The 20,675-nt window shown below is 54.3% G+C and overlaps 1 protein-coding gene and 1 non-coding gene across 3 annotated transcripts; both read left to right on the top strand.

The window, feature by feature from the left end:
- Nucleotides 1-1,443: 1,443 nt before the first annotated feature.
- NECTIN4 (nectin cell adhesion molecule 4) lies at nucleotides 1,444-20,054 on the top strand. 2 transcript variants are annotated; one of them, XM_012768534.2, is made up of 9 exons: nucleotides 1,444-1,790; nucleotides 11,330-11,689; nucleotides 13,779-14,069; nucleotides 15,119-15,239; nucleotides 16,522-16,670; nucleotides 16,919-17,075; nucleotides 17,491-17,566; nucleotides 17,967-18,041; nucleotides 18,378-20,054. In XM_012768534.2, the coding sequence occupies exons 1-9, from the start codon at nucleotides 1,706-1,708 to the stop codon at nucleotides 18,600-18,602; spliced, it is 1,539 nt and encodes a 512-aa protein (XP_012623988.2). In that variant the 5' UTR covers nucleotides 1,444-1,705; the 3' UTR covers nucleotides 18,603-20,054. The 2 variants fall into 2 exon arrangements, with proteins under 2 accessions (XP_012623988.2, XP_012623990.2); XM_012768536.2 differs by lacking the exon at nucleotides 17,967-18,041.
- Nucleotides 13,281-13,387, top strand: LOC142869686 (U6 spliceosomal RNA). Its single transcript, XR_012918260.1, has one exon. It is a non-coding gene; the product is annotated as a U6 spliceosomal RNA (small nuclear RNA).
- Nucleotides 20,055-20,675: the final 621 nt, after the last annotated feature.

The following is a 20,675-nucleotide window of genomic DNA, read 5'->3' as shown; positions in this document are numbered from 1 at the left end:
TCCCTGACACACAACAGGCCTCAACCAATGTTTCTTGACTTGAAGCTTACAATTTAGTTAAGGAGATAAGATGTGCACAAATTATGAGCACATAAGCTATAATAAAGGGACTAGCAAAGGCTGAGGAAGAATAGGGGCAAGATTAATTCGGGGTGGGAGGAGCTGAGAAGGCTTCATGGGAGATGTGGCATTTGAGGTCAGCTTTGAAAGATGAGTAAGATCTTGACAGGTAGAATTGGTGGGGGAAGGGGTGTGTGTGAAAAATATTCCACGTGAAGTAGCCCTCCCTTACTGCTTCTAGATTCCTCCTTCCTGCTCCCTTCTAGACAGAAGGGTCCTGCTGTAAGATTTTAACTTGTTACTTTTTCCTTCATTCAGGTCTATCTCTATGTTTACCTGTTGTTTTTGCCCTTGCCTGGGAGCCATCTGCCCTTCTTCTTCCCTAAATGTTCAGGGGCCTCAGAATATGCCCCCTTCCTCTGGCCATCCTAGCTTGGCCAGTGAGGTTTTGTGTAACTTGGCAGTCATATTTTATGCATCCCAAAAGGAAACACACGCTCTGAGAAGTATGAGTATACTTATAGGAATACAGGGACAAAGGTTTGAAATCAAGATTGTCCTTGCAAAGTCTAGATGTGTGGTCTTGTCCAGTGACCATGGGATACAATGGATAAAATGACCATGGAGACGGTAAAAAGGAACCACTTTCTACTCAAGCTGTGCTGATGCCCTTTCAGGACTCGTGGCCATGAAACAAGGTGCTGAAGCAGAGAGAGGGCCCTGCCAGAGAAGCCAGGCATCTCTAGGGCTCATTCCTTTGTCAGTCCCTTGACTTCTTCTATGGGGCCAGGGCAGTCACTTAAGCTCTTTCTCAGGGGGCTTTGAACTAGCTCCTTGCCTCAGGGATAGAGGTGACTGAGCAAATGGTGATACTAAGCCATTTGTCCTCTGTCCCTTCCCCTGGCTGGGCCTCAGTTTTCTCACCGAAGAATGAAGTATACAGGCCAGCACTGGCAGAATCCTGCTCAGCTCTGGTCTGCTCTGAATCTGCGCTCCAAAGCTGAGCCCCTCCAGATTGGGGTCAAGGTCCCCAGGAGGCAGCAAGGCTCGCTGCGGGTGGGATGCTTGGGTTCCTTTCCACCCACAGGGCCTTGCCCCTGTTGTCCTGGCCTGGTGCCTCCCTCTTTGAGACAACCTGGGCCTCCCCTCTGCCACCTTCGCCTCTCCTGTCACAGCCCCTTCCACACACGTGCAGGTAAAGCCAGCAGCTGAGGACGGGACCCCACTGTCCGCACCCAGGCCCTTCCCTCCTTCCCTCCCTCCCTGGCGCCCATTAGCCAGCCCAGGCCATGGGGGCGGTGGCTGCTGAGTCTCCGTGCCAGGCCCGCCCCCGGAGACGCACCTGTTCTGACCTGCTGAGCAGGTTCCCAGGTTTCTGCCGTCGTTGTTGGCCACGGCGTGGGAAGCAGCTCTGGGGGAGCTCCGAGCTCCCGATCACGGCTTTTTGGGGGTAGCTACGGCTGGGTGGGCAGCACGGGGTCGGGTCCCCGAGTGGAGACCCAACTGGGATAGGCAGGTGCGTCAGTGCCTCGGGATTCCACGGCTTCCTGCCTTCTAGGTCGGTGCCTCATCCAGCTCTAGAGCCGGCTCCCAGGGAGAAGTCGGTGGAACTTCGGAAACGCCGGGCAGATCTGCCTTCCGACCAATGCCCCTGTCCCTGGGAGCCGAGATGTGGGGGCCTGAGTCCCCGTTGCTGCTGCTGCTGCTGCTGCTGCTGGCATCATTTCCAGGTAGGAGTTGCCTGAGCCATCAGGACCCTTGCTTCCAAGCCTGGCCTGGCACAGACTCGCACGCACAAACACACACGCATGCACGTACACAAACATTCTCTTTCCTTTAACTCTGAACTGAGGAACTGATCTCTCTCTCCCACATGCAGCTGCCAGCAGTGCCCCCAAAAGAGCCAGCATAGCTATTCCCCTTCATGTCCCCTCCCACCCCCCAGGCCAGGTCACCATGTCTGGGATCCTGACGATCTCTGCCAAAGCCTTGCCGAGGCCTGAGCTGTCTCAGAGGGAATAGATGCGGCGACTCAGTGCAGGTGGGCAGGGAGGTGAAACTTGTGAGGACCCTGGTCACCCCAGGGGTTCCCTGAGGCTCCTTGGCCTACCCCCCGGGCTCCAAGACTGCTGTCTGGAACTAGGGCCGACTCAGGGCTGTGCTGGTCTCAGTAATCATCAGAGTGGGTACACGAAGCCCGATGCCCAGAGAGTGGACAGGGCATTTCTATCCCCTTCTCTTCTCTCCATGATGTTCTGGAGTGCCAGGGCCGGGGCACCTGTCGGGGCCTATAGGAGAGCTGGGAACTCCTCTCCCTCTGGCCCTCTCTTTCCCTGGGCACAGCCGTAAGTGCCAGGGTGGTAATAAGGGGATTCAGATGAGCAGGGTCTAGGGTAGGGTGCCTTCTACATAGGGTGTGGTCCCCTTTTGTTCACCTCCTGTCCCCCCATTTTCTCAACTAGATATTCTGCATTACTCTTCACCTCCTGCCTGTCTAATGTATGCAGAGCAGATTCAAATTATAGGAGTTTATAATCTTCAGAGTGGAAGAGAGAGAGAAAGAGAGAGAGAAAGTGTATGCACGCACAATGAGACTGCAATGGGATTCCATAGGCTGTTCCCAGGGTAATGAGTAAATGAGAAATCTTTCTTTTTGGAAAGATGGGGCCCTATTCAGATAGGATAGTTTGATTATCAGCCCCAGGGGCAGTAGCAAGGGAGCCTCCGTTGTCCAACCACGGGAAGTGGCAGTGATTCCCCCACCCCATCCCCTGCTGAGGCTCTAAGGAGGAGAACAAGGCCTAGATGTGTAGATTGGTGAGGGTGGGGGCTGCTCCCACTATGGTATTGTAATCGAAGGGTCATTGGCCCAGCCTCCAGTCACAGGATATTGAGCTCCTACCCCTGCCATCCCCCTACCACCAGCCCCGTGTCTTAATTCCCATCTTCCAGACAACCCTTCTCATTTGTTTAGGCCAAGGGTGGCGGCCCAGTTGCTGGGGTCAGGAAACCCCAAAGTCACTTTCCTATAGGGTCTACTCACACCTAAAGAGTGGAGCCATGCGGTCTCAGGACTTGGAAGGGATCAAAGAATACACTACTCCACCCCCCTTGTTTCACAGATGGGAAACTGAGAGAAACAGATAGGCGAGTGAGATCTGCAAGATTCCTCAGTGTTAGAAGCATAACCAGGGTGAGTGTCTTGGTCTCCTGACTCCTAGTTCAGTACAGCATAGTACATTTGAGTGCACACTGGGTACAGCCGGAGTGCTAGATGGTGGAGCTGTAATGGTAAGACACGGTTCCTGCCTTGCTTTTCCATGATGCAAAACTGTTCTCTCTAAGAGAAGCCCAGGGAAGGGGAATGGAGACTCCCTTCTAGTTAGGAAACTACCCCTGGCCTCACCCAGGGCCTGCTTAGGAGGTGCTGCAGTGAGGGAGGAAGCCTGGCTCCCAGATTGCTAGGAGGAGACCACTCTGCTGCTGTTGCTGTCGCCACCACAAGCCTCCACAGAGATGCAGGTTGCTCTGAAGGCCAGAGACTCAGGCCCCAGGTTCCTAGCCTGAGGATTATATGGTCCCACCTCCACTGCCACCCCCATTCTTCTCCTCTGTGTGTAGGTATCTCCTTAATGATCCCCCCAAAACTGGACTGTTACATGCTTCTGAAAAGTCTTTGCACTGGGAGGTCAGGAGCCTTCGGTCCAGACCCCCTTTTTGCTATTAATTTGTTGGATGGCCTTGGGCAACCAAGAAACTAGACTTCAGTGGAGCAAAGCTAGGATCAGATGATCTCTATGGACTGTCCAGCTCTGAAATACTATGACTGTGTGATTGTCCAGGCTCTAGCTGAAGGCAGATGCTGGGGTGTGAGAAGAGTCACTCAGACTGCAGAGATAGAAGGGGAAGGGTCCTGGCCCCGTCTCTCAGAGGGGACTAGAGTACCTTTTCCCAGGATACTGCTTTCCTGGCCCCACTGCAAAGTCACCCCCCCACCCCAAACTCCTGGGCCATTAGAGCTCTGAGCCCCAGGGCCCTGCCCCACCCCTGACAGGGAGAGGAGCCCAGGCTTGGGAGGCGCCTGACACCACAGCTCTTTGTTTCTCCTTAATGGGATGAGTTTCCGGGTGAGGTCCTCTCCCTTCTCCCTCCCCCATCTCCTGCCCTGAGGCTCGGGGACCCAAATCTACAAGATTCTCCCCCCTACACACCCCAGGATCCCAGTCCCTAGCTCTTTGTCTGGGCCCAGCAGGCCCTGCAAGACCAGAGGGTGAGTGGTTCTCTGAATTCCAGGTCTGTCTTCTGAAGGCTAGGATCGGCTTCTGTCTGAGGTTAGTTTCCTAGAAAGGGAGGGGCCCATCCCTGCTTTTCTGCTCCTATTTACAGAGGGGGGCAGGCCCTTTCCTGTAGGACCAACCCAAGCCCAGGGAAGCCAGCAAAGGAGGCTAGCTTCCCCGCCCAAGGTGGCGAGAGACTAGGAGAATCCCAGGGAAGCCCTGTGGCCCCAGTGACCTGGGTCCCACCCTACTGTTTAAGGGGGCTGGGTTAAGGAGACCCCATCCACAGAGATGGAGGTGAGGAGCTTAGAGTCCACAGTCCCGTTGTGTGGACCACAGCCTAAGGACCCTGGGGTCCTCCAGGCACAGTGAAAGTGGCTCAGCACTGAGGGGAGGAGTCCGGTGAGGAGGGAACACCTGGGTCTCCAGCCTCCAGAACTCGCCCTGGCACTGGCCAAAGTCTAGGCAGAAGGAAGTGATGGAGGTGACCTGGGGTCAGGAGGGAAGGGAGTGGAGGAACCTGGGGTCTGGATCTGGGAGCAGGATCTAAAATGAGGAGGTGAGGTTCAGAACCGGGAGTGGCCACCATGCCTCCTGGGGGGACGGCTGCGAAGAAGGCAGCTGGGATCCCTCTTTTGCTGGAACCAGGAACCTCTGGTCTCAGGAGCTTTTCCTATACTTTTCTGGTCACCCCCCACCCCCTTCCCTCTAAAGCTGTTGTGTCTTGAGAGCTGGGGTTGAGACTGTGATCTGGGGCGGGGCAGAGCTGGCCATAGTGGGTGGAGGGGCGGCATGAGGGAGGTGGGATCTCAGGAGTTTGGGAGAAGGCAAATTCTGGGTCTCCCACCCACAGTGTGGCTGTCGTGGTGACTCAGCCGGGCTCAGACTCTGGCTCCGGGGGGTTTAGGGGACTTATCTGTGCTGGGAGCTGTGTCTGGGCCAGGGCTGGGGCTGCCTCAAGGCCTGTCCTCCCCCATTGTTCTCATCTCCCTTTGTGATTGGGGTGGCCCCCCTCCCCAGCCACTAATCTGCAGGTGGGCACTCTGCCCGGGTTGGGAAGCTCTCACTAAGCTGGGGGGCTTAGGACAATGGGGGGTAAGTGAGGGAGGTGAATGAAGGTGGAGGGAGAATCTTCTTTCTGGTTTTTAAAAGTCCTTAGTGCTCCTAGGCCAAGGTTATGGGGGAAAGGCTGGATGAGATGGGGCTCTTTGGGTTGTTCATGTCACCTGTCCTGGATGGGGAACTTCACTGCTCCCCTCCCAGGCCCTTTCTTCTCCCAGACTCGCCCACAGACTCCAGCTCTGTCTGGTGGAGGCTGTTGAAAGGGGAGGCAAGAGTTAACAAAGGAGAATGAGACCCTAGACAACCTGGACCCCTCCCCCCAGCCCCAGGCGGGATCCCCCCCCTTTCCCACCAAACCCACACCAGACAACCTTACCCCAGGCCTGAGCCAGAGCTGGTTTTTCTGGTGGTGGCAGCAGCAGAGCCCTGACAGAGATTCCCAGGGAGAGAGGCCTCCTTGGGGGGCCAGAGGTGCTGGGGGGCCCAGCGGAGTGGGGGTGGTGGTTGGTGAGAAGGCCAGGAGTCCCTTTAGTGAGAACCTGAGGAGCAAGGGCAAAGGGAGCTTTTGTTTTGTTCTACTGGGGAGCCCTTGATGGCAATTTCCCATCACCTGGAGGGACAGTGACCTCATCTCTGGGTACCTCCACCTTGAGCCTCAGATGAATCTGCCCTCAAGTCTTGGGGTGAGGTGGGGAGAGATGCCGGGGGTGACATTCCAGACAGGATCCAGAGGCGAAGGCTCAGAGCCACACACCACTGACCAAGGGCAGCCGGGATGAATAGAGATGCAGAAGCCAAGATAAACCGACATCAAAATATTTACTATGTGTGCAGAGTTCCACGAGACAGGAAAGCACGCCATGCACAGAGGGTGTGAGACACACATGGAATGGTGTGTGCACACATGTTCACGCCACCAACACATAGCTCTTCCCTCCGGACACAGACAATTAGTGCATATACTTCCCCGAAGATAAGACGTGAACTCACATATGTGCCAAACACCCCCAAATTTATGCAAGGAGACAGCCTTGAATGCATGTGAACCAGCACTAAGACTGGCCAGGCCCTCACCCAGAGATCCCCATACATTTAAACACAAATGCCAGGCCAGGTGTGGTGGCTCACGTCTGTAATCCTAGCACTCTGGGAGGCCGAGGCGGGAGGATTGCTCAAGGCCAGGAGTTTGAAACCAGCCTGAGCAAGTGTGAGACCCTCATCTCTACTAAAAATAGAAAGAAATTAGCCGGACAACTAAAAATATATATAGAAAAAATTAGCTGGGCATGGTGGTGCATGCCTGTAGTCCCAGCTACTCTGGAGGCTGAGCTAGGAGGATCGCTTGAGCCCAGGAGTTTAAAGTTGCTGTGAGCTAGGCTGATGCCACTGCACTCTAGCTGGGGCAACAGAGCGAGACTGTCTCAAAAATAAAAAACAAACAAACAAAAAAACCCCACAAATGCCTCATGCCTATTCCCTTCCTCCTTCTCGCAGACCCACCTCTAGGACCCCCACAAGCATGTCCGTAAGTACCGGCAGGGGATGCTGGTGGAGGAAGGCCCCTCAGAAATAAAAGATGCTTCCTCAAAGATGCTGTAAATAGCTGGATATCTGCAGGTGCCACCTCAGTTTCACCCCAGCCCTCACACAGAAAGGAAAGCCGGGACCCAGGCACAGGGTGGGGAGCAGCCAGCCAGCCCAAGCCAGGAATGGAGGGCCTGTCTGGGAGCGGGCGGGGTACACAAAGGGCTGGGCTCCGAAGAGGCCCGTGGGGGCCTGGCCAGGGGTGGGGGAGGCCAAGGGCAGGGATCCCGTCTGGCCAGTTGGGCCTGTTCTCTCCCTTGCGCAAGGTGGTGGCGGCTGTGGCTAGGCTTGCTGCTGTGTAGCAGCTTCTGAGTCACCAAGGCTCCTGACCAGCGTCCTGGTGCTCCCTGGAGGAGGGGTGGGAGGGTCGAGGGAGGAGTGCCCAACTAGCCAGAGTCCACCAGCTTCGGCAAACAATTTGCAGCAGAAGGGTCTGTGGGCTTGGCTTGGCCTGGCTACCACATGTCCGCAGGGTGACCTCACCAGGGAGGCAGTGTGTCTCCCTTAGTATGGTGACATCATCATGCTGACGCCAAGCTGGCACTGGGTGGGGGAGAGAAGGAGGAGGCAGTCCTGGCCTGCCCTGGCCTGGCAGCCTGGCCTCCCAGGTCTCTTTAGCTAGGGACAGGGATTCTAGGGCCCCAGTTCTATTTTCTCTTCTCTTGCAGCCTAGGGGGCTGGGGGGAGGTACTCAGCTAGAGAAGGGCCTTGCTCCAGGCTGAGATACTCATACTAAATGGTAGATTTAGCATAATGGGGGGCTATGGAGGACATCCAGAAGGGATGTTCCTGTTTTACTGGGTTCCTCATTCTGCAAAGCTTGGGCTTGTCCCTTGAGAGTGGGTATCTTGGACTCACAGGTAGGAAGGAAGATGGAGGATTGGGATTCAGGCATACACTGGGTACTCAGTGCCTGCTGTGCCCTAAAGAGGTAAATACCTAAAAGAGGTATTTTTTGAGGGAAATATGGGTGGAGTTCAAGACCAGCCTGAGCAAGAGTGAGACCCCATCTCTATGAAAAGTAGAAAAATTAGCCAGGTGTGGTGGCACATGCCTGTAGTCCCAGCTACTTGGGAAGCTGAGGCAGGGGGATCGCTTGAGCCCAGGAGTTGGAGGTTGCAAAGAGCTATGATGATGCCACGGCACTCTACCTGGGGCGACAGAGTGAGACTCTGTCTCAGGAAAAAAAAAAGGAAGAAAAAAAATAATCTTTAGAAGGGTTTGAGTGTCCCAGTAGGGCAGGGCTTGGGATCCCTATGACCTGCACAGATGCTAATGTTTGAAGCAGAGGATGTGCTGGGGCTCCCCTACCCCAAGCCCACTCCTAGCCCTTCCTTGGCAGCTCTGCTCTCTCCAGTGCCAGGAGGAGGGGCCTGGGAGGGGTGCCGGTGTTTAGCTGGACTCCTAGGCTGGGCTGGGTGGAACTAACATCAGCTTAGGCAGGTCAGGGCCTTGGTATCTGGCCCTGCAGGTCTGTCCTGTCCCAGCCAGGCCCTCCCAGTTCCCAATAGCATCCTCCCTCCCTCTACCCCCTGCCAGCAGGGCCACAGGACCCCCTTCCTCTGCCCCATGCTTTGCCTCACGGGAACCCTCTGGTCCATTCCAGGGAGGCTTCACCTCCCTCCATACCTCCTTCCCCTCCATCCTGCCTTTCTTCCTCTGTCCAGTCTGGAGGTGTCCCCTTTTGCAGGGAACCCAACCAGCAAGCCGATCCTGCCTCCACCCCAAGATTGCCATGTCAACGCCCTCCCTGCCCAGCCCAACCAAGGACTGCTCGCTCCTCCACATTCTATTATTTCCTTCCTTTGCCTGATTCTCTCATTCATTCACCCATTCATTCATTTGGTCAGTCCATAAATGTTAATTGAGTACCCATTATGCGCCAGGAATGGAGGCCACATGCCAATGAGCACGAAATCAGAAACCACAGTTACTGAGACTCAGTTTCTGTTCTTGAGCTCAATCTGGCAAGGGAGGCAGACAAGGAAATAGCAAATACAAACTGTGGGGTAAAGTGCTGTGGCAGGGGTGAAGGCAGGGAGCTGGCAGGTACAAAGGAAGGGCACCTAAGGCTGCCTGAGGTGGGGGTGGGGAGGGAGGGCTCCGGGAGGAAGCGATGCCTAAGCGGAGTCTTACAGGGTGAGTAGGAGTTACCCAGACAGTGATGAGTAGGAGCTCCAGACGCAGGGAGGAGGGCATTCCAGGCAGAGGGAACAGTGTGAGCAAAGGTGAAGAGCACCAGGGTGTGTGAAATGCCAGGCAGAGGCAGGGACTGCTCACTGTTGGGAGTTGCTGGGGTACACGACTAAGGCAAGGAGCTCTTGCCATCCCAGAGTGCCCTTCCACTCTGCCCCAGGCCCCAATCCCTGTATTTCACTTTTTATTCCATGACTCTGAATTTATTTCTACCCAATCATGAGCTTCCTCAGGCCCTGCCTTCCTCATAAGCTACTCATCCTGGAAATTTAGGAGCTGTGTGTGTCTTTTCTCTCCCTCATCACTCCTTATGGTCAGTGACCAAATCCCTGTCAAATTTCCCCCAGGAACTGTCGTCTCCTCTCCACGGTGGCTCCACGGTGGCACCACGGTGCCAGGGCTGCAGCCGCAGCCTCCTGGTGAATGTCAGTGTTCAGTCTCCCCACTTTCTAGTCACACTGCACAGCACCACCTGCCTCGCGACACTCCCTGGCTAAGAAAGCTTCTGTGACTCCTCATTTCCTCTTGACCAAGTCTGACCAGGTTCCTTTGCCTGGCATGGAAGGTCCTGGGTGATCTGGCCCCACCCTACCCCAACCATACTTTCCAGTCCTGCTCAACTCACACACCCTGCCCCAGCTCAGTCCTCTCCTCTCTGCTTCCCGAAGCAGCCAGCCTCTCCACCTCCTCAGTGTTTGCTCACCTTGGTCCCTCACCTGGAATGCCTTTCTAGGTCCTTCCTTCTTCTAATTCCTACCCAACTCATGCATGAGGTCCTTCCACGTGACTTGGTCCCACGGAGACCGCCCCGTCCCACAACTGGCCTGCAACACACCACTGAGCACTAAATCAGGAACCATCATCACGTGTTTCCCTATGTGTCTCCATGTACATATATATCTTTTTTCTTTGAGACAGAGTCTCACTTTGTTGCCCAGGCTAGAGTGAGTGCCGTGGCGTCAGCCTAGCTCACAGCAACCTCAAACTCCTGGGCTTAAGCGATCCTTCTGCCTCAGCCTCCCGAGTAGCTGGGACTACAGGCATGCGCCACCATGCCCGGCTAATTTTTTTTTCTATATATATTAGTTGGCCAATTAATTTCTTTCTATTTTTAGTAGAGACGGGGTCTCGCTCTTGCTCAGGCTGGTTTCGAACTCCTGACCTTGAGCAATCTGCCCGCCTCGGCCTCCCAGAGTGCTAGGATTACAGGTGAGCTACCACCGCGCCCGGCCTGTACATATATATCTTGCTCCTGAACAGACCTCAGGTTCCATGAGGGCAGGGAACGATCCTTATCTGCAAATAAGGTTACGTGATGGATATCTCTAATTCCAGAATCCTGGAGTGCTTCTCTCAGTCCTGAAAACACTAGTCCTTTGTCCCTGGTCCTTTGATTCTGGCTCAGTATTCTAAACCTGTCGCTGTGTGTCTATCTTGACCTCATCTCTCGGAGCCTCTGACCTGGGCCCTTTCTGTCTTCGGTGACTTGCTCATTCCTGCCTTCGAGCCTCGGGTCATGCCATTCCTCCCACATGGAATACCTTCTGTTCTCTGGGAATTCAGGTCTTTCATCTTCAAGCCATGAAAAGAATGTTCCAACATTCTTCCCACCCTACACGTCCCATCCCAGACACCAGTGGCTTCTGGACCCTTGCTGTGGTTCCGGCCACACTTCCTGAAAGCATTCACTTTTGCCCTGTTGGTAGATTGACCCTTTTGTGAAAGTTTGTTCATTCCTGGCTTTCCCCGTTTCTGTGTGCATAAAAATTCCATTTCCCTGATGACGGTGAACTCCCTGAGGGCAGGGGGCCGTGTCACTGGTCCTGTTACAGCCTCCCACATTGCAATTGCTCAGGATACAATCTTAGTCTGCAAGAGGGTGTTAGTCTTCCATAAATCATCTGTATGGCCTTAGGCAAACCACTTCCTCTCTCTGGGTCTCAGTTTCCTCATCTGTTAAATGGTGATAATAACGCCTACCTCTTGGGAATGTTTTGTGGCTCTAATGAGGTAATGAACAGAACGCGCTTTGCAAGCACAAAAGGCTGCAGAGGAGTTCCGGCTGCCTTTGCTGTCATTATCATTATGACTGTGTTCCCCGGGCTCTGGCAGCGCCCCTAATCTTGGCTGCTCCTGTCTGCCCCCTGCAGGTCGGTGCCCCGCGGGTGAGCTGGAGACCTCGGAAGTGGTGACCGTGGTGCTGGGCCAGGACGCAAAGCTGCCCTGCTTCTACCGAGGGGACCCCGACGAGCAGGTGGGGCAGGTGGCATGGGCTCGGGTGGACGCCGGCGAGGGCGCCCAGGAGCTGGCGGTGCTGCACTCCAAATACGGGCTACATGTGAGCCCTGCCTACGAGGGCCGCGTGGAACAGCCGCCACCCCCACGGAACCCCCTGGACGGCTCCGTGCTCCTGCGAAACGCTGTGCAGGCGGATGAGGGAGAGTACGAGTGCCATGTCAGCACCTTCCCCGCCGGCAGCTTCCAGGCGCGGCTGCGGCTCCGAGTGCTGGGTAAGTGGGGCTGGCTGGGCATGGTCAGAGGCTGCTGTGTGTGTGCAGAGGGCCGGGGGGACCCCCAGGCCAGGCGTCTCAGAGGGGAGACGCAGGAGGCAGGGGGAAGCAGAGATGGATACAGCAGAGGTAGAACAGGAATAAAAGGTGGGGTCCTATAGGGGTAAGGGACTTCATCTAGCCCGTGCATCCTTGCACTCAATCCAGAAATTCTCTCCAAGTAACCCCCAAAGCTGGGGAAGAATCATTTATTAGGAAGTTCTTCCTTCCAATGCCTTGAAATGTCCCCCCCTCTGTTACTATTGCTCTGTGGAACGCAATATGGCAAGGGCTTATTCTCTTTTCTGCACAATTGCTTCTCAGAGAGCTGAGATTCTTTGTCATGCCCTGCCTAAAGCTACTCTTCTCCAAGCTAAACTTACTGGTTCCTGCCACAGTGCCACCCAAAGACACTGACCCCAAGCTTCCCTTTGACAACCTGGGCTCCATGGTTTTTAAAACGTGGGCCTGGGGCCAGGCAGTGGCTCACACCTGTAATCCTAGCACTCTGGGAGGCCAAGGCGGACAGATTGCTCGAGGTCAGGAGTTCGAAACCAGCCTGAGCAAAAGGGAGACCCCCATCTCTATTATAAATAGAAAGAAATTGATTGGCCAACTAAAAATATATAGAAAAAATTAGCCGGGCATGGTGGCGCATGCCTGTAGTCCCAGCTACTCGGGAGGCTGAGGCAGAAGGATCGCTTGAGCCCAGGAGTTGGAGGTTGCTGTGAGCTAGGCTGACGCCATGGCACTATAGCCCCGGTGACAGAGTGAGACTGTCTCAAAAAAAAAAAAAACAAACAAAAAGCGTGAAACGTGGGCCTGGGTGAGGACCCACAGACCCAGCTTTATGGCCATACCTGACCAGTGGGGCTAAAACTGTCCTTGATCTGGATCTTTGGTGAATGTGGTCTGAGATCATAATCACCCTTTTTTTTTTTTTTTTTTTGAGACAGAGTCTCACTTTGTTGCCCAGGCTAGAGTGAGTGCCGTGGCGTCAGCCTGGCTCACAGCAACCTCAATCTCCTGGGCTCAGCGATCCTACTGCCTCAGCCTCCCGAGTAGCTGGGACTACAGGCATGCGCCACCATGCCCGGCTAATTTTTTGTATATATATTTTTAGTTGGTCAATTAGTTTCTTTCTATTTTTGGTAGAGACGGGGTCTCGCTCAGGCTGGTTTCGAACTCCTGACCTTGAGCGATCCGCCCGCCTCGGCCTCCCAAAGTGCTAGGATTACAGGCGTGAGCCACCACGCCCGGCCTCATAATCACCCTTTAAACCACCACTTTGCACTATGGGCACTTGGGGTCAACCCTGGACCTATGGTCAAGTTAAGTCTTTTCCATTCTGTGCTTGGTCTGTTAATATTTTGAAGATGAAAATAAAAGCCTTTATAGTAAGCAGTTTCCCTTTATTCACATGGAAGTTCCTAACATCAGCCTTAGAGTAGAAAAACCTTGGTGTGAATCTCGGCTTTTCACCCAATAGTTAGAACAAGTCATTTAACCTCCCTGAGCTTCAGTTTCTTCACCTATAAAATAAGGATAATATGTGCTCGCTTCGGCAGCACATATACTAAAATTGGAACGATACAGAGAAGATTAGCATGGCCCCTGCGCAAGGATGACACGCAAATTCGTGAAGCGTTCCATATTTTGATTTAAAAAAATAAGGATAATAATACCTACCTCACTGGCTTGTTGACAGAATTAAATGAGATAACGTTTAAAAGTGTTTAGCATAATAGTTGGCACATAGTAAGTGCTTACTAAATGGTGGCTATTATTATTATAATTATTATATAGATGATATCTGGTTAGTTTTTAAATTACTCCATTATTTTTATTTAAACAAATGACCCATGTTCACTGTAAAAAATTCAGACAATGAAGAAAGATACAGAGTCACCTGAAATTCTGCTACTCATCTGGCATCTTGGTGAAATAAGAGAAGGAAAGTTTGCACTTGTGGGAGATTGAGATGGGATGGGGCGGGGCCTCCTGAGAGGGCTTGTGCAGCCCTGTGACTCCTGCCTCCCCCCCTCTGCAGTGCCTCCCCTGCCCTCACTGAATCCTGGTCCAGCGCTAGAAGAGGGCCAGGGCCTGACGCTGGCAGCCTCCTGCACGGCCGAGGGCAGCCCAGCCCCCAGCGTGACCTGGGACACAGAGGTCAAAGGCACAACCTCCAGCCGCTCCTTCAAGTACTCCCGCTCTGCTGCTGTGACTTCAGAGTTCCACCTGGTGCCTAGCCGCAGCATGAATGGGCAGCCACTTACCTGCGTGGTGTCCCACCCTGGCCTGCTCCAAGACCAAAGGATCGCCCATGTCCTCCATGTGGCCTGTAAGTACTTGGACGATTGAGTAGGGAGGCCCCTTGGGTTCCAAGAGGATTGTGAGACGCTGTGAGGCCCTGAGCCACACCAGGCTGGGCAGCCTGGGTCCTGGAGGCTGCAGTGTGTGAGAGAGCACTAGTCCAAAGGTAGAAGATCTGAAACCCGATCACAGATGACCTTGGCGAATCACTTAGACCTCGCAGAGCTTCAGTGCCCTTGTCTTTACGAAAGAGATTGCCCTGCTTCCCGGGGTTGTTGGGAGAATCAATTATAAACATGGAGTTGAAAGCACTTTGTAAAATTATAGTTTGAGGTTTGGAGACAGATGGACTTAGGAGAAGCCCTAGTTCTTCTATTTACCAGCTGTTATTTAATCTTGTCGGGCTTCACTTTCTTCATCAGCAAAATGAGTCTAATTATACCAAATTTACAGGGTTTTGATGAGAATTAGAAACCATGAATGCAAAGCAACTCGCGCAGTGCTTAATGTATAGTGCACTGAAGGCTGTCAGTAAATGGTAGATATTGTTTTCCCAGGATAAGATTTCAAGCCTCTGGGGGGGGGGAGGGGTGCAGGGGGGATAAGACTATTGTCAGCATTTTGTACAAAGTAGGTTGTCAAGTGTGTTGGTGGTATGGCAGTGAGCATAGCTGCCTTCCAAAGTAGGTTGTCAACAAATGTTTGTTAAAGAAGTGAACTAGTAGGATTATTAAGCCTTTGAAGAATCAGGCAGCATTTATGGAGCACCTGTTCTGTGACTGGCACTATGCTAGGCACCACAGGATAGCCAGAAAAAGTGTGACACATCACTACCCTGAGGGGCTTAAGGGCTCACGGCACAGGTAAACCAACACGGGCTCTGAGCTTAGGGAGGGGAGGGAACTGTGTGGCCAGGAGTGAGGTGGGGCGCAGCTAGGTTTGGCAGCAGATGAGTAGGATGGAGGAAGGCAGGGGGAGGCTATTCCAGGCAGGGTGGGGCAGGGGTGGTGTCCCTTAGAGGTACCATACAATCAAAGGCATCATTCCCATTCTTTCTCCTCCCACCTCCCATTCCAGTCCTTGCCGAGGCCTCTGTGAGGGGCCTTGAAGACCAAAAGCTGTGGCAAGTTGGCAGAGAAGGAGCGATGCTCAAGTGCCTGAGTGAAGGGCAGCCCCCTCCCTCGTACAACTGGACACGGTGAGTGCCTGGGCCTCAGGGAGGGCCTAGCGTGGGACCCAGTACCTTCCTTCTCAAGGCCAGGATGTACTAATCATGGGCTGGGACAATATAATCTGAACCCCAAATAAATTGGGGGACATGTTCAGACCAATATAAGAATATGCACAGTCACCAAACATTATTATTGGCTTACCCAGGGAATCTAGGACATGTGGTCATTGGTAGGGAGTAAATTGATAAGCTCTTAGATTATTTTTTCTAACTTGTTTTGGGGGTCAGGGGAGAGTCTCACTCTATCGCCCTGGGTAGAGTGCAGTGGTGTCATCACAGCTCACTAAAATCTCAAACTCCTGGGCTCAGCGATTCTCCTGCCTCAGCCTCCCAAGTATCTGGGATTACAGGCACGTGCCACCATGCCCAGCTATTTTTTTCTATTTTTGGTAGAGACGGGGTCTTGCTCTTGCTCAGGCTCAGGCTGGTCTTGAACTCCTGACCTCAAGCAATCCTTCTGCTTCAGCTTCCCAGAGTGCTAGAATTATAGGCGTGAGCCACCACACCAGCTTTTTTCTAGCTTTTAAATTGTGGAATATAACACAGCATTTGAATATTAATATTTTATATATTTATGTGAGTTCATAAAGTGCCTAAGATAAAAAGACACAGCTGAATTTGTAACTGTTGTTAAACCAACACTACTGTAAACACCACGATCTTGCCAGAACCTTGAAAATACCCACGTACCTCCGCCAATTCCCTCAAGGAGTTGTTGGCTTTTTTCCCAGGGTTTGAGATGTCCAGAGAATTGGGGAGGGGTCAGGCACACACATATGTGAGCCCCTGACAAGCATGTTCTCACATGTGGGCATGGGAGCGATGTATGTGGCCTTGTGCCTGGAGCTGTGTTCATGTACCTTGCCATATAACATCATGGGTGTTGGAGCGTGCAGTCACATTTTCCAGTTGCCTCCAAGCGCAGCTAGGAGTGGAGTGTCCTGCTGTGTGGACTTTATAACATGTGTCCCTGGTACCCAGTGCTGGGTGACGTGATGCCTGTGGGAGCATGTGGGATGGCACACATGTGGATCTTCCCGAGTGTGTGGGGGGTGCCCGGGTCAGGCTGGGCAGCAGGGAGAAGGGACCTCTGCCTGGACCTGCCTAGGGGAGGGAGGGGCACCGTGGGAACAGCCGGCGGCTCTGGGTGACGTCATGGGGGAGAGGGGTGGAGAGCTGCCTGGGCACGTTGGGTGGTGGCAGCCTCTGCCCTCCCCAGCCAGCACCCTTAAGCTTCCCTGTCCTCCAGGCTGGACGGGCCTCTGCCCAGTGGGGTACGAGCGGAAGGGGACACCCTGGGCTTTCCCCGGCTGACCGCTGAGCACAGTGGCATCTACGTTTGCCACGTCAGCAACGAGCTCTTCTCGAGGGATTCTCGGGTCACTGTGGATGTTCTTGGTAAGCACAGGGGGCAGAGACGAGGGACCTGGGCTGAGGGCCTGGTGGGGGCACCAGGAAGCAAGACAAAGAGAGTGAATGGGGGAAGTATGTATTTGGAGGCGGCTGACTGTGTGTATTTTGCAGAGGGCCAAGCTGAGGGGGAGGTTTTGGATGTGTTTTGTGATCGGAGGCGGGGGGGCGCTGTGTGTTCCGGGGTGGGTCATGGATCTGGGCATCCCCCTCAGCCAGTGGCCTGTCTCCAGCAGACCCTCAGGAGGACACGGGGAAACAGGTGGACCTGGTGTCGGCCTCGGTGGTGGTGGTGGGTGTGATCGCCGCACTCTTGTTCTGCCTCCTGGTGGTGGTGGTGGTGCTCATGTCCCGATACCATCGGCGCAAAGCCCAGCAGATGACCCAGAAATAGTGAGTACTGGCCGCTCCTGGGCGGTGGAACTAAGCTGGGAACAGAAAGGAGGCAAGCAGGAGGTGGGCCAGGTGGGAAGAGAGGAGACTGGGTGGCCTGACAGCTGGGGGGCTTACGGACAAGGGGTTGTGGGGTCTCTTGGGAAGTGAGGAGACACTTGGGGTCTGGAGCACAGCTGGATGTGGGGAGCCCTGCTGCCTGAGTGAGGATCAGATGCACTTGCCAGGGCATCACCAAGTATGTGCACACATGCTCGGCACACACATACGCTCTTCAGCCACACTGCCCCCTGCAGCCACACACTCATGCTTGCAGGGCTAGCATAGCACCCACACCCTCCAGCCCGTCTTGCATAGGCTCACCCTGGGAGGCTGCCACTACCCTCAGCTCCTGACAAGGGGGTGTCTTTCTCAGTGAGGAGGAGCTAACCCTGACCAGGGAGAACTCTATCCGGAGGCTGCATTCCCATCACTCGGACCCCAGGAGCCAGGTGTGTGCCAAGGCTGGTGCATGCATGGGGTGTGGCTGCACTGGGGTCTGCTTGTGCCTGGGCCCCCTCTGCAGAGCGGGAGCACAGCCCTCTGCCCGGTCCGACCCTGACTCGGAGCTGGGCTGGGGGCAGGGTTGAGGGGGCGTAGCTGCTTTGTGCCTGCTAGGGCTGCTCCAGAAGGCCCATCAACACTGGCCTAGGGGCTGCTCTGGGAAGCCACCATCAGCACTGGTTCCAGGTGGGCGTGGGGTGGCAGCAAGGGAATGCGGATGTTTGTGTCCAGGAGAAAATGGACCTGTGCGGGAACGGCGATTAGGGAGGAGGCTGGTGGAGGACAAGAGGGGAAGACTGAGGAGGCTGAGCTCTGTTCTAACTCCTCCCCCATGTCTGGGCCCTGCAGCCGGAGGAGAGTGTAGGGCTGAGAGCCGAGGGCCACCCTGATAGTCTCAAGGACAACAGTAGCTGCTCTGTGATGGTGAGGCCCCCGGCCCCACCGGTGTCCCCACCACTCTCCTCAGGCCCCTGTCCTGGTCCCAGACGTGATGCGTCAGCAGCTCCCTTACCAGTCCCTCCGGCCTCAGCCCTGGCTCACCTTGCCCAAGACCGCTTGTCTGCTATGCCTTTGTTCTCCCGCCTCCCCTCCCCATGCCTGACACTTGGTCCTGGCCTCTGACCTCTGAGCCCCTGTGCCTCAGAGAAAACCATTACCCCTGCTTGTGCCTGACCTCTGAGCCCACCGTGACCCGACCGTACCCCACTCTGTCTGGCTGCCCGGCCTGGTCCTGACGTGCCCTCTGCCCTTGGCCTGCAGAGTGAAGAGCCAGAGGGCCGCAGTTACTCCACGCTGACCACAGTGAGGGAGATCGAAACACAGACTGAACTGCTGTCGCCCGGCTCTGGGCGGGCAGAGGAGGAGGAAGATCGGGATGAAGGCATCAAGCAGGCCATGAACCATTTTGTCCAGGAGAATGGGACTCTGCGGGCCAAGCCCACGGGCAACGGCATCTACATCAATGGGCGGGGGCACCTGGTCTGACCCAGGCCTGCCTCCCTCCCCTAGGCCTGGCTCCTTCTGCTGACACGGGGGATTTCAGCTCATCTTGGGGGTCTCCTTAAAAGACCCCACTTCTTGAGGAAGATGCTCCCCACCCCACTGACTGCTCGACCTTTTCCTCCAACCCGTCTGTTCATCGGGAGGGCTCCACTGACTGAGCCCCTCCCACCTTGTGTGCAGGTCACTGTGTGTGTGTATTTGTGCTGTGTGAGTTTCATCGACTGTGTGTGCCTGGAGGGACTGTGGTGCGTGTTTGTGGTGCGTGTCACGCGGTCATGTCAGAGTCCAAGTGAAACACGGTGTGTGTGCCGTGGGTGTGGTTTGTGTGTTGCGTGGCTGTGTGTGACCTCTGCCTGTAGAGGCAGGCATTGTCCTCAGACCCCGGAGCAGTATTAATGAGGCAGAGGTTGGAGGTGAAAGGTGGAGACTGTGGGTCAGATCCAGATATGCGGGCGTAGCTGGAGCTGGAATCTGGCCTCTGGAGGGGGGCAGCACGTCCCCTGTCACTGGGAGCTGTCAGGACAAGTGTGAAGCAGCCGCCCAGGGGGCTGCCAGAGGCTCGAACTGTTACAGAAGAAGCCCTCTGCCCTCTGGTGGCCCCTGGGCCTGCTGCATGTACATATTTTCTGTAAATAAACCTGCACAGGGGAGCGTCTTTCAGAAATACTGCTCTGAATCCTTTAATAAGAGGAAAAACTGTTAAAATAGTTTTTGATTAACCCAATGCTTGTCCCTGGGTTTGCTTAAAGTGAGGCTAGACCTCACTCAGACCCCACCCCAGGAGGTTAATTCCTGTGGTTCTGAAAGGTGCTCCTTCTAAGGCATCTTCATCTAGTCGGCCCCTTGGGAGCGAGCCCGAGAGCTGGTGGAGTCTGGTCACTGGCTAAGGGAGGGTCCTTGACCCTACTGGCCCCTCACCTCTCCCCTAGCCTTGTCTCTTTTTTCCGGTTGTATCCACAGTCATTTGTGGTCCCTTGGGGAGTTGCGGAGACTTGGTGGTAAGGGCTCCTGGTTCAGTGGTGGTGTAGGGGAGAGGGAGTGGTGATTATAGACTGAGGGAGGGTGGGAGTTCAGGTGAGGTGCCGGAGGTGCCGAGGGTGAGAATGTTGCCTTTTCCCCCAGGGGTTTCTGGGTCACTAATTCAAGGCTTTTCCAGCAGTTTCTCTGGGTGGGGGCAGGGGTTAGATGAGGTTTATTTTTATGTAGCCCACCCAACACACTCAGCCAGAATACCTAGATTTAGTGCCCAAACCCTTTTTGCCCCCAAATCTGCTGGATTTCTGGATTAAAGGAGAGGTTCCCGACCCCTGTTCCTCAGCCAGCCCAGGACTTTGAAAGTGGGGTCTAAAGTTCTAAGACCCTAATATGTACATTTTGTGTAAATATGTGCATATTTGTACATAAAATGATATTCTGTTTTTAAATAAACAGGCAAACTTGTTCTGTCTGGTTCCTGTCTTGCCCCCTGAACTGTGTGAGCCCTGAATTCCCTAACTGCTGTCTCAGTGCCATCCTTCTCGAAGTCCCAGGTAGGGTAGGAGTTAGGATGCCTGTCGCTGGGAGGGAAAGGTCAAAGATTGGCCTCCACAAGAGCTTCAGCCATCTCTGAGGGTTCCAGGTAGGACAGTGGAGCTAAGAACCCATTCTAGGATAGCCGATGCTTTAGTTTGCACAATATTTCAGATTCTTTGTTTTACTGGAGACTCACAAACAGCTGTGTGAAATACCCTTTATACAGAAAAAGCAACTGAAACTCAAGTTAAATGAGTTTTACAGACTGTTGGAGGATTTAAAGATCACCTTCATTTTCATATGAGTGGGAAATGAGGCTCAGTGAAGTAATACGACTTACTGAGGTGACAGGCCCCTCAAAGGTGGAGCCGGGACATCCTCCCTCCCGGGTGTGCTTTGCACAGCTCTGTGTCGCCTCGCTCCCAGGCACGCTTCATGTCTCCACCTCGGACCCAAGAAGTCTGGTCTCTGAGGATGTCAGTCACCTGCTCACACCCCAGGCGCCATCACCCCACCCCAGGGCTCTGACATCACCTCCCCTTG

Source organism: Microcebus murinus, chromosome 2 (genome assembly GCF_040939455.1).
Source record: "Microcebus murinus isolate Inina chromosome 2, M.murinus_Inina_mat1.0, whole genome shotgun sequence".
Lineage (NCBI taxonomy): Eukaryota > Metazoa > Chordata > Mammalia > Primates > Cheirogaleidae > Microcebus > Microcebus murinus.
The sequence above is the reverse complement of the archived record's forward strand: the minus strand, read 5'-3'. Positions and strand labels throughout refer to the sequence as shown.